Source organism: Meriones unguiculatus, chromosome 19 (assembly GCF_030254825.1).
Source record: "Meriones unguiculatus strain TT.TT164.6M chromosome 19, Bangor_MerUng_6.1, whole genome shotgun sequence".
Classification (NCBI taxonomy): domain Eukaryota; kingdom Metazoa; phylum Chordata; class Mammalia; order Rodentia; family Muridae; genus Meriones; species Meriones unguiculatus.
Genome location: NC_083366.1, coordinates 16,310,850 through 16,322,979, shown reverse-complemented (window position 1 = coordinate 16,322,979; position 12,130 = coordinate 16,310,850). Strand labels below are relative to the sequence as shown.

Sequence of the window (12,130 nt, the reverse complement as noted above, 5' to 3'; positions counted from 1 at the left end):
AAAAAAAGACAGTCCATTTGAGGATCAAACTTCAGTGTAAAAAGGCCTAACCAAAAACAAACAAAACAAATGACGAGCTGGGCAAGTTGGTGCAAGCCTGTAATCCCGGCACTTGGGAAGGCAGAGGCAGGCAGATCTCTATGAGTTTGAGGCCAGCCTGGTCTATAAAGAGTCCAGGTTACACAGAGAAACCCTGTCTTGAAAGAAAAACAACAAACCAAAACCAAAACAAAATAAAACAGCCAAACAAGCTGAATTTTGGTTACAGAAAAGAATGAATCAAAAACAAATGTCCTAAGGATAGTGCAAGTGTCTGGAGAGGATCGGAACAGTGTAGAATTGAAGACAGTTATCCTGAAAAAAGAAAGCATCTGGCAGTCAGCAAATATGGAAGAGAAGTCACAGGACTCAAAGAAGCACATGTTTCAAATTGATATTAAATCACTGTAGTTTCTCTGTACTAGGATGCTATAAGGCTAGAAGTAAATACATAAACTCTAAAGCAGCCAATAAAACCACAGTCAATAAAACTCATCAGTTGTTATCCTATTTATAGTTAGTTGTAATGTATTAGACTGTAAAAGGGAAAGGATGAAAAAGACAAAGCATGAGTTAATAAAATGTAACTGATAAAAATAATAATAAAAAAGAAAAAGACAAAGCATTATACAGATTATAATTAAGATTTAAATATGTGAAAATTAATAATCGAAACCACAAACAAGAATGGAAATTCTGTTTCTATTTTACTTTTTTCTTTGAGATGTTGTTTTGCTATGTTGCCCAAAGAGTTTAATTCTCACCTACGTCATCTTTGGTCACCAGAACTGTTCAGAGTCTGAGCAACCACCTGACCCTATACTACTACTGTCAAACAATCACTGTTTTTCTGCTTAAATCAACCATCATCCGGAGGTAACTGCTTACAGCAGTCCCCACCACTGCAGGCTTATGAAGACAGAAAAACGTGTGTCTCCTCATTAAGTGCTGATCAACAGAAATTCTAGACTCCTAAACTTCTAGTTTAACTAGTGGTAAAGTAATCAGCTAAACTGCTATTAGCCCTTTGTGTATATCCCAGACCTCCACCAAATCAACACCCCCATTAAAGTTAGCCAATGCACACAAACTGTACAGCATTGTTGTCTCCTCAGTGCGGTAACTTATTTCAGTGCTTTCTGAAAACTGAATCTGAGTCCTAATGGGGTCTTTGCACCAAAGACCGGAGCAAACATACATGACCCTTTAATATTGTAAACGGAAGCCTTCAAAAGGAAGACTCCTGTCAATGTACTGTATAAGTTATCCAAGGACACTTTTCACAGCTAACTTTATGCTATTTCTCAAAATTCTGGCCTGAAGCACCACTACTAATAAACATTTTTTACAAGAGCAAGTAGCAGCAGTAACATTAAAAACAATAAAAGCAAACCTTAGGAGAAACACGGAAACGGAAAAAACTTAATGGCAGGTCAGTTAAAGTGACAGAAACAGAAAATGTACTCCTCAACATTAATGAAGTTGGGTTTTTTTTTTTGTTTTGTTTTTTTCATGAATACTACAGAAAGAAAACATCAACAAAGCAAAAATTAACACCTTCTTGTCAGGTTTCTTTTAAAATCAGAATAAACTCTACTAGAGTCACATTTACACGTGGGTACTTAAGACTATTAGATTGTTGACATTTTCCTGAAATGCTAATAAATCACCTGCAAGGAGCCCTTTTCCATAAGTTCTCTCAGTGGCATGAAGACTTTAAACATTAAGTACGAGCTCCACACTAAATTCTCAATTCTGAGAAACATTTGAAAATCACCTGTTTTGCCTCTCAGTATTCTGAAGCTCCCTGTGGTCCCTTTTCAGGTGTTTGGTCAAAGATGTAAAGTACTCTTTTAAAAGATTCTGGAAAGGCTGCTGCTTCTCTGGACTAATTATCTCACTAGGAGGAAAGTTCAAGTTAAACTTCTCTGCAGCAGTCTTTACTTTTCTCGGTACAAGTCCAGCAATATCATCTCCACAATGGCGGCAGAAACTAATTACCACAGAAACATGAGTGTGGGATTCTCGATCAGCATTGATAATACTTTTCAGCTGTTCATAGATTAAGGAAAGGCCTTCCTTGTCAGTGAAAATTCCCACTATTGTCAATTCCGCAATGAAACGCAAGTCGGTTCTTAGCTTGGTAATGTTAGGCGTCTTCTCCTCTTTCCTTGCTTCAAAATGTTTTTTCCACACCTGAAGAAGTGAAGGTGCAAAGTCAGCATACCGCTGGTGAAAGAGAGAGCAGAGGTGCACAGCACAGTTCACATCAGAGATTTTTAATTTTGCTTCCACAATGGAAGCTACAGCTTCTGCAATATATTTGCTTAAATTCAGGCCATTAAAATCATGAGACAAGGAGTCTCTCTGTTGTTCTGTGATTGTTTTTAGTTTCTTAACAAAAGCAGTATTTTTCTTTAAGCTTGAATCTAGGCGGCTAAAGAAGTTTTCCTCTGGTCGGTTGTCTGGAGCATTTTGGTTCTTGCTACGGAGTTCCTTTCGTAACTGATGTCGTTCCCAAGCTTCCTGGTGAAGCTGAAGAGATTCTTCTTTCTCTCTATGTAAAAGACAAAACAAATAAAAACATACATCTTGAAGCATCATTTATAAATCACTTAACGGTAAAAATCAGTGAAAAACTATGATCTAAATATAAGAATTCAAGAGGAACAAAAGGTACAAAAAGACCTTCCATTACTCTGTCTTGTGCTGCTGCGCACTGGGCAAGCACTGGTCTACTTAGCTGCATTCACCACCTCTTTCATTACTTTCAAAGTTATCTCATTAATGACTTAATACAATGATAGCACAGTAAATTAAAACACATACTGTGACAGAATGATTCTGAATAATCCAAACTGTATCATTCTATCACTATGCAAGTTCAATTGATTAAAGACACAATGTTCAATATGTAAAATATAAAATGCTATGACTGAGAATGATATAAAAGGTTAAATGGAAGCACTGGGTAAATAAATCATTTACACTAGAAACAATTCAGTTAAAGAACCATTATAAAATAAACTTAAAATGTTCTGAATTGTTTCTCCACACTCAGCATGTATCAAACTATTAGTAAAGGCCAGCCTGTGTTATACAAGAAACTATTCCCCCACCACCACCCCAGCCCTCCACCCCCCCCCAAAAAAAAGAAGATCTGGGCTTAAGAGACTTAGGAGCACTGGGTGTTCTTCCAGAGACCCAGGTTCAATCACCAGCACCCACATGGCAGCTCACAACAATGTGGAACTCCAATCCACAGGATCTGCTGCCCTCCTCAGGTGTCCAAAGGCACTGCATGCATGTGGTACACAGAAATATGTGCCAGCAAACACACATAAATAAAAATAAAAGCCAAAAAATTTTCCATGAGAATCAATAAAAACAAAAACTCATGATTCAGATACTTTGGGAAGGAACCCAAAGAGAACTTTAAAATCCTTTCATGTTTAAAATCCTTTAATGAGGGGGCTGGAGAGATGGCTCAGAGGTTAAGAGCACTGGCTGTATGTTCGAAGTCCTGAGTACAATTCTCAGCAACCACATGGTGGCTCATAACCATTTATAATGAGATCTGATCTGGTGCTCTCTTCTGGTCTGCAAACACACATGCAGGCAGAATACTGTATAAATAAATAAAATATTTTTTAAATGCTTTAATGAATGCAAATAAACTCAATTTAACCTGAAAGAACAGCTAAAAGCAAATATAACTGGGTTTTTTTTGTTTTTGTTTTTCCACTCAGAAGATAAAGCTTAAAATGAAGTAATGACTTGGGGCAGAGGTGGAGAAAGACAGTTTGATTAAGATATTAGAATATACATTTTAAAATATAAACCTGTGAAAAGTAATTTTCCTCTTCCTGGCATAATCATTTCCTAAACACTCTCTTCTTACATTAGGCCCTGTGCCAACCCCTGGCTGAGAGCTATAATATCTTAACAGAAGGGCTGCATTAAGAGTACAGAAATCTTTCAGTCGCACACAAACTACGGGAGTTGTAAGGAAAAGAACAAAAGCATAACTCATTATGCACTGGACTTAAGCAGATCAATTATCCTGTACTGAAAACATTTTAAAATAAAAAGTCCTTATAGGCAAATAACACAATGCTTTAAAATATTCTAGGAAAGGACTTGGGAATATAGTTCCATGGCAGAGTGCTTCCCCTAGCACTAAAGCTTTGGGTTCAAGTGCAACAGCACTGAAAAATAAAATTATTTTCTTGGAGAAAAGTATGTAATTGTTGATTAGGGCAGATGATGAATGGGGAGCAAGACTTGTTTAACATCATATTTTTGTAATTTAAAACTTTTCCAGTAAAAGGTTAGATAGTGGAGCTAGAGAGATACCGCAGCAATTAACAGAGTAGTTGCCCTGGATCAGTTCCCAGCACCCATGCATTAGCTCATAACCATCCATACTGGTTCCAGAGGCTCCAACACCATCTTCTTGCCTTAGCCAGGATGGCATGCATGTGGTGTGTAGACTTACATGCAGACCAGACACTACTACACATAAAATAAAATTAATAAAAATCTCCAAACAACAACAAAAGAATTGGTTGTTTTCCCTTATTTTAAAAGCACTTTGAAGCCGGGTGTGGTACAGCACACACCTTTAATCCAAGAACTTGGGAGACAGAGGCAGGTGGATCTCTGTGAGTTAGAGGCCAGCCTGGTCTACAAAGTGAGTCTAGGACAACCAAGGCTACACGAGAAACCTGTCTCGAAAAAACCAAATAAAAACAAAAAACAAAACAACTTTAAAGAGGCAAAGCAAGTACTGTGAAACCAAACAAGTTTATGAAAGGAGCAGTAGGTAAAAGTGCCTACTTTACAAGCCTAAGAGCTGAGTCTGATCCCTAGAATCCATGGTAGTAGGAGAAAACCAACTCCTGAATGTTGTCCTCTGGCCTCTGCACAAGAGCCATTCTACATGTGTGGGCATGTGTGCATGCACACACAAACACACAGAGAAATTTTTAAATTTTTGTTATATTTTAGAAGGAAACTAAGCAAGAAAATCTGAAGAATTATGGTTGTGAATATTCTAAAATTGCCCATTCTACTGCCTTCCAGACCTTTCTTCCTTATCAGAAAGGGAGAGACTGGGATTGGAGAAATGTCTCAGTGGTTAAGAGGATTTGCTGCTCTTGCAGGGGACCCAAGCTTGGTTCCTAGGACCCACATCAGGTGACTCACAATCACCTAAAACTACAGCTCCAGGGGATCTGATGCCCTCTTCTGGCCTCCTGGCTCACCTGCGCACATGACACACAAACACATAAATAAAAAATATAAATCTTTTTTTTTATAAATCTTTTTTTTTTAAGAGATATCAAGTTTGTAAAGCTTAGTTGCACAGTAAATATTAGTTGAGGAGCACTTGCCTAGTAAGCAGAAAATCCAAGGTTTAATCTCTACCACTGAGGAGCAAGGGGGAAGCCCCATAATAGTTTTTACCAACAAAAACCCAGATAAAACCTTAAAGACTCCAATACTTGAAGCACCTCAAACACGCTCCCCATCAGCAGAACTAATAAAACAAGTTAACATTTTCCCACACCTGAGAAGCTCAGGCAGTGCTTTATCTAAAACAAGCATTTCCCAAATGCTTCTTCAGGGGTCCACCCTCACTCCTTCATACCCTAAGGTTCCTTACTTCAGCTGAGCAGCTGCCTCTTCTTGCTGCCGTTTGGCCTGCTCTTCCTGCTTTTTTCTCTCTTCTTCTTCCTGTTTCTTCTTTTCTTCATCTTCTTTCTTCTTTAACTCTTCCTCTGCCTTCACCTTTTCTTCCTCTTTTTTCTTGCGTTCCTTGTCTTCCTTTTTTCTCTTATCTTCTTCCAGTTTCTTCTTTTTGTCTTCTGGGACCTTACTGACCTCCTTCTTAGCAGTGATCTTGAGATCGTCTTTTGGTTTCTCCTTGCTGCTCACTGGCCGCCTTTCACTGCAGTCTTTCTCCTTGTTGTTTAGTAAAGATTCTTTCTCTTCCATACTTGCTGACTTTTTACGCTCAGCTGGCATTATGTGACCCAGGACAATCTGGAAGAGTAAAGATGTAATGTCAGTACCATGGGTAAAATGGCTCTTATTTAATGATATGACATTATTTTTTAAATAAAACATTAATGAAGATTGGTAACCATGCAAATTTAAAATGCACGCAAAGTTGTACTGCTTTGATAAAAAATAACTTCTGGTGGGGTGTGTTGGTAATAAAGTACTTGCCTAGCATGCACAATACTCAATCCCCAGCACCACCAAAAAAAAAAAAAAAAGAAAAAAAAATTGGTTACATCCCACATTTTATTATTATCAATTATTTCTATATCTAAGTTTTTTTGTTTTGTTTTGTTTAATTAAGGAAACATAAAAGTGGGTTGGGCACGGTAGTGCACACCTTTATCCCAACACTTGGGAGGCAGAGGCAAGCAGACCTCCATGAGTTCCAGGCCAGCCTGGTCTACATAGCAAGTTCCAGGACAACCTGCCCTCAGGAGACCCTGTCTCAAAAAAACATAAAACAAAAACGTGGTAGTACGGCACTTAGAACGTCTTAGAACATCATCAGCTCTAATCACAATCAACTCCAAAACAACTTATCATTGCAACTTTAAACATCATGAGTAAGTTTTAACCCAAGCTTTTTACATGTGTTAAGGACAATGCTAGGTTGGAGACTGCCATGAGCTAAGAGGTCAGCCTGTGTTATATAGTGAACCGCATACAGCTTTGGCTATATATACAGTTAAGTTCCTAACACAAAGAAAGAGAGAGGAAGGAAGCAGAGAAGGAAGGAAGGAAGGAGGAAAGGAAGGATGGAAGGAAGGAGAAAAGGAGAGAGAGAGAAGGGAGAGAGGAGAAAAAAAGAAAAAGAAAAGACAGACTGACAAGGTGGCTCAGTGGGTAAAGGTGCTTGCTACCAAGTCTAACCACCCCAGGAAATCATATGGCAGAAGAAGAGAACCAAGTCCTACAAGCTGTCACCTGACATCCACTTTGCACTAAACAAGTAAGTGAATGTATACTTTAAGTTTTTAAAGAAAGAAGAAACTGAGCGTTGAGGATGCAGCTGAGTGGATGACTACTTAGCATGTTTTAGGCCCTGAATTCAACTCTCGGCACCGTGGAACAAGCAACTAAGTTTGTCTCTTGCCGCAATCATAATTCAATGGAAGAATGCTGTCTAGCATGAGCTAAGCTCAGGCACAACCCTCAGCAACCCCAAAAAACGAGAGGAGAGAGATACTGGGTTTCTATTTCATACACTATTCATAGATGTATTTACACACGAGAACAGGTACAAAGCAAAACCTCTTCCTACCTACAGATCAATGGACAGAGAACAGAAGTCACAAACTTCACCCCATCATTCATAAACAAAATGATTAATAGTCTGCATACTCTGTTCTGTTCCTGTTAGTAGGGTAGTAAGTAACCCAGGAGTTTCTAAACTTCAGCAATATTACCATTTTGAGCAAGTCTGGTATTTTTTGGTTTTTGTTTGTTTAGCAGTGCTAGAAATGAAACTCAGGCTTTCTGCCCATAAGGTAAGCATTCCACTACTGATCTATAGCCCCAGACTATAATTCATTCTTTGTGGAAAGTTATCCTCAAACCCAAAGCAGCTAAGCACCTCTGTGCCCCCATGTAGTAAATGTAACAGTCCCTCTTAAGATATGACAACAAAAATGACTCCAGATAATAATAAATGCTCCTAAGGGACAGAAGTATCACGGGCTAAAAGCTACAGCACTAAGCCACTTAAACACAAATTTAACTTAAAACCTGTAATTCAGTTCCTCAGGATCATCATATTTAAGTGTTCGATTCCCCACAACTAGTGGCTACCAAGTAGGGCAGTGCAGCTACCAAACATTTCCACCATCAAAGAAAGTGCTACTTGGACAGCACCAAAACAAACCCACATTCTTAACTGGAAACTACAAATACTGAAAGAAAAACCCTGCATATCTCACCAAAATGTAGGACTGCTCAAAAAATACAGTTCTCTACCCAGAACTACTTATTTTACATAATTTTGGGGGCAGTACTTTTATGTTTCAACTTCTAAGTTATCTCCAACTTATATACAAAGAAATCACAATTTTATTCACAAAGTATGAAATTAACTTAAACTTCGTGGTGTCTTAGTAAAAACATTCTTAATTATTTTCAACTACAATAATTATAGCAATAAATCCCAGGTTAGTAGCTAAAACATTTGCAGTAATAATGTATAAACAAGTAAGAAATTTACTTAAACTCTAAATAAAATATTATCAGAAAAACAACCTAGACCAGAATTCTGAAGGTACATCGACAGCTTAGTGGTCAGTGTTTACCTTATTCTCCAGTACTCCAGTATTCTACCATTAATATGAAAATACCACACTCTAAAACAAACTTTCAAACAGTCTAATACCAATATCTAGTCTCTGGTACCATACTAAACATTGTATGTACATTTTCTCATTTAATACTAAAATCTTTATGAGATGGATATTGTTTTGCCTGTTTATAAATGAGTAAACTGAGACTTAACCAAGTAACTTGACCAAGGTCTCCACAGCTGGTGATAGAACTGGAATGTGAACCCACCATCTTAACCAAAGTTAAGAATCCTAAGAGGACCAAGCTGTGAGATGGAAGACTTGATCACAGACACTTCACTATGACAAGTCATAGAACTGTGAACCTCAGTAGCAGCCTCTGATAATGGGGAAGCAGTTGCTTCACGATGTTCTTCTCTTACTGGCACACTGGGGCTGAAAGCACGAAGACAACAATGTCTAAGGTAATAACACAGTCTTCTTTAAGGGTATTAATCATCATGTGCAAGAAAATCTAATGGAATTTGTATTGTGATTTGAAGTATCAACAAGATATTTGAGGATTACAAGAACATACAATTCTCAAACAACAAAAATAACATCAGAATTTATAACTAAAGTGTTACCTACAAATTAAATCTTAAAATCTTTTAAAGAATCAACAAACTCAGTTTTTATCTGACAAATCCATGAAAGATCGTCATTTATAAGCTTAACAGGGTCCCAAACTTTCATGATTCTCCAATATTCATTTATTCAGTAAATGTAAATAATTACTACACTAATAAACAATAACAGTCAATAACAAATCAAGACAAATCCTGCTTTAAAGAATGATAAAAACAGACTCTCAGAAAGATCTGTAAGTCTTGGTGTCAGAATCAAATTTCAACTAACAAATCTGTAATAAAAAGTGTACGCAGCAATGAAACTTGAGAAAAGAGAACAGGTTTTCAAGTCAGATTTTAGGTTTATATCCCAACTCTGTACCTTACAAGCTATGGAAATCAGGCAACTTCTGTTTATTCTAATTCTTTGTCAATAAAATGGGAGTTATTGCTACCTGTCTTAAAAGAGTTACTAAACTTACAGGACAATAGCTACCATAAAGAAATAAATGTCAGTTCTCTTTCACACCTAACACTGAAAAGGCCACTACAAGATTAGAGATCTTTGGGAGTAAAAGGACTGTTGGATTTTACCCACTTTCAGCATCAGTTTTTACACTGAGTGTTGAAGGCAGTGTGATCTGTCCAAATTACCCAACTGCTTTAGTGGCTACCTAGTGTTCTTTTCCACTATGTCACAGATTCAAAGGCGTTTGAAAACCAAATAAACTAGAAAACAAACATGAATCCAATGAGTACAAATTTGTATCTTTAAATCAATTTTTAAAAAATTAAATTAAGCTCATATTTAATAAAATGCTAAATTCTTACTTTAAAACTCAAACTTTAATAACAGCTAAAAAATTTACCTATAGTGTTTCTAAATTTCCCATGTAATATTAAACAAAAATAATAAATATAAAAGTTAGTGGTCTTGAAATTGAACTGTGATTATTACTCTGCTGAATACAATTATATTCAAAAAGCCTTTAAAAGTAAAGCATGGTTCAAAATCACCTTTCTGGCTCCCAAAATAGTACTGCCCTGGGCACTTGGTCTGTATTGTTTTATTTGGTTTTCTAAATACCTTCTAAACTTCCAAAAGTAAAAACTATTTTACTAAAACAGATTCCAAAGCGGTGTCCTGGAGAGAGGACAAGAGAACGGAGGTGTTTCTCTAATACAGCTATAAGTTTGCTAAGTACCATATGGTCTATGTATGAAATCACAATTAGACTGCTCTGAAAATACTAGAGTAAGAGAATGCTGGTTTACCTTTCAAGTCTGTGTTTTGAACTCAAAATGTCCTAAAGGTAGAACAGCACAGAGATATCTTCCAGTCTCTGAGTTTATTCTTTTACAAAGTCCTTATAGATATGAGACTCATTCAAATTTTTCAGAAATTCCACCACAGCTCAAAAATGGCTTTCCTGATGATTTGCACGACTTTTATGAACACCTAAAAACTACGACAAACGAGAAGGGTCAGTAACAATCTTACTTTCGTCTGATGTGTCAATCACTCTATTTAAGTCCTTTTAAGAATAGGGTTATTCGTTACCATTCGTACCCTCAAACCTGTGAGCAGCCTCTGCTTGGCTCACCAGATCAAACATCGTGTGATCACCTCCTCAGGTCAAACAACAGTACTAGCAAGGGAGTAACGAGAGCTGGGAACAGAGGCGAAGACTCACCCAGCCTACCTGATTAAAAGGAAGTAAACCCCAACAGCCGTAGTCCCACCGTCCGCAGGTCCACGCCAAGCCTCTTCCCCTGCACGCACGCATCTCCCACAAAGCCCCGCCGTGGTTCGGGGTCCCACGGCTGACACACTTCCCGTCCACAACTCCCAGTCCTTGGGAACATCGACGCCCCAAACCCTAACTTCTCGTCCCACACTCGCTCAGCCCCGAAGCCTCCAGGGCTTCTCCTGGCTGCTGCCCTCCGGACTCCCGAGCCCGCCCAGCCTCTCCTCGCACTCCTCCACGCCCCCGAAGACCTCACCCCTCCACAGCAGGCTCCCCCGCCTCCAGCCCCGAGGCCCGGCCCAGGCATGTGGGGCAAGCACCTCCTCTGCCGCCCCTCACGCCAGCCTCGGCCCGGCCGAGAGCTTCCCCACCCTGAGCAGACCCTCGGGGCAAGGGGTCTGGGGAGGACGACATCCGACCCGCTCGTCCCTCCACGGCTCGCCGCCCCCGAGAGCTGGAGAGCGGAGCCGCCTGTCGGGTTCCGCAGGGAGTAGGAGCCCAGGCCGGTACCCCCCCGGCGCCGGACCTCCCCTACCGCGGGAGCGGAGGGGGAAGAGGCTCCCCGGGACTCACCTGGAGCCTGTTGTCAACATTAGCCCCGGGTTTCCCAGCACCAACTCCAGCGCTCCGGCTCTCCCCTCCCCTCCCCCCACCTCTCTCGCAGCCGAGGGCCCGCCTTCCCTCAGCTCCCCCTCCTCCCTCCGCCCGTCGGCTCTCCCGCCCGCCACTCACCAACGCGGCCGGGCTGCCGGGGGGCGGGGCGACGGGAGGGGGGCCAGGGAAAGGCTGGCCGCGCTGCCGTCCAACCCAAAGTCACCCCCGTCCCCGGTCCTCGCTGCGTGTTCAGCCCCTCGCCTTGGCGCCGAAGCGGTAGCTGTAGACCGGATATTAAATATGTGCTACGCACTTCAGTGACCCGCTCAAATTCCCCTATCGGTGGATTTTTTTACACAGGCAGTGAACAGGACAACTACTACCAGAACCTCCAGTCAGGGCCCCAGCGGAGGGGAGGAGTGTGTTGAGGACCGGAGGCGGGAAGTGGATTGGTCGTCAGGAAAGGGAAAGCGCCTGAATTGGAGCTGCGCATGCGCAAGCGCTACGCAGGTTCGCGGGGGGCAGAGCGGGGAATGGGGAGGGGCGGAACTCAAAGGAGGCGGAGAAGAGTGGTAGGATAGTAGAATTACGGAGCGCGGTTGAGGACACGTTTGGTTACTTGACTCTCAGAAGAGTTTTCCGGTGCCAAAGTAGTGGAGGGGCTCCAGGAGGCAAAGTTTGATTGCACTAATGCCGAAAGGTTGGAAACTGGAGAAGTTAAAGAGTAAGGCTGTGAGGAAGGTAGAGGTTGCTTAGGACAAGGCTGAAAGTCTCGGGGAATTCTCAGAACCAGTTTCAGGTG

At 40.5% G+C, this 12,130-nt stretch overlaps 2 protein-coding genes across 5 annotated transcripts in view; one reads left to right on the top strand and one right to left on the bottom strand.

Annotated features, from left to right (window-relative positions):
- Window positions 1–11,427, bottom strand: part of Upf2 (UPF2 regulator of nonsense mediated mRNA decay) — a 116,883-nt gene extending 105,456 nt beyond the window's left edge. Inside the window, exons 1-3 of one of the 4 annotated variants that reach the window (XM_021656512.2) lie at window positions 11,308–11,427; window positions 5,708–6,087; window positions 1,817–2,596 (exon numbers count right to left, since the gene is read on the bottom strand). In XM_021656512.2, coding sequence (XP_021512187.1) covers window positions 1,817–2,596; window positions 5,708–6,069 — 1,142 coding nt within the window. In that variant the 5' untranslated portion in view covers window positions 6,070–6,087; window positions 11,308–11,427. Of the gene's footprint in view, window positions 1–1,816; window positions 2,597–5,707; window positions 6,088–8,646; window positions 8,752–11,307 lie in introns of those variants that run through there. The other 3 variants (XM_060372858.1, XM_060372857.1, XM_060372856.1) reach the window with 3 other exon arrangements.
- On the top strand, window positions 8,786–11,649 carry LOC132649328 (uncharacterized). Its single transcript, XM_060372995.1, has 3 exons — window positions 8,786–8,842; window positions 10,401–10,470; window positions 10,739–11,649. Exons 1-3 carry the CDS (start codon window positions 8,786–8,788, stop codon window positions 11,647–11,649), a joined length of 1,038 nt encoding a protein of 345 aa, XP_060228978.1.
- The last annotated feature ends 481 nt before the right edge of the window (window positions 11,650–12,130 follow it).

What these genes read in the sequence shown, in the direction of transcription:
- LOC132649328 (XM_060372995.1), top strand. Translation starts at nt 8,786, where the DNA reads ATGTTCTTCTCTTACTGGCACACTGGGGCTGAAAGCACGAAGACAACA. An exon ending in CGAAGACAACAATGTCTAAG is followed by an intron (nt 8,843 to 10,400) that starts GTAATAACACAG and finishes ATTCCACCACAG; the next exon opens with CTCAAAAATGGCTTTCCTGA. An exon ending in AACTACGACAAACGAGAAGG is followed by an intron (nt 10,471 to 10,738) that starts GTCAGTAACAAT and finishes CACCGTCCGCAG; the next exon opens with GTCCACGCCAAGCCTCTTCC.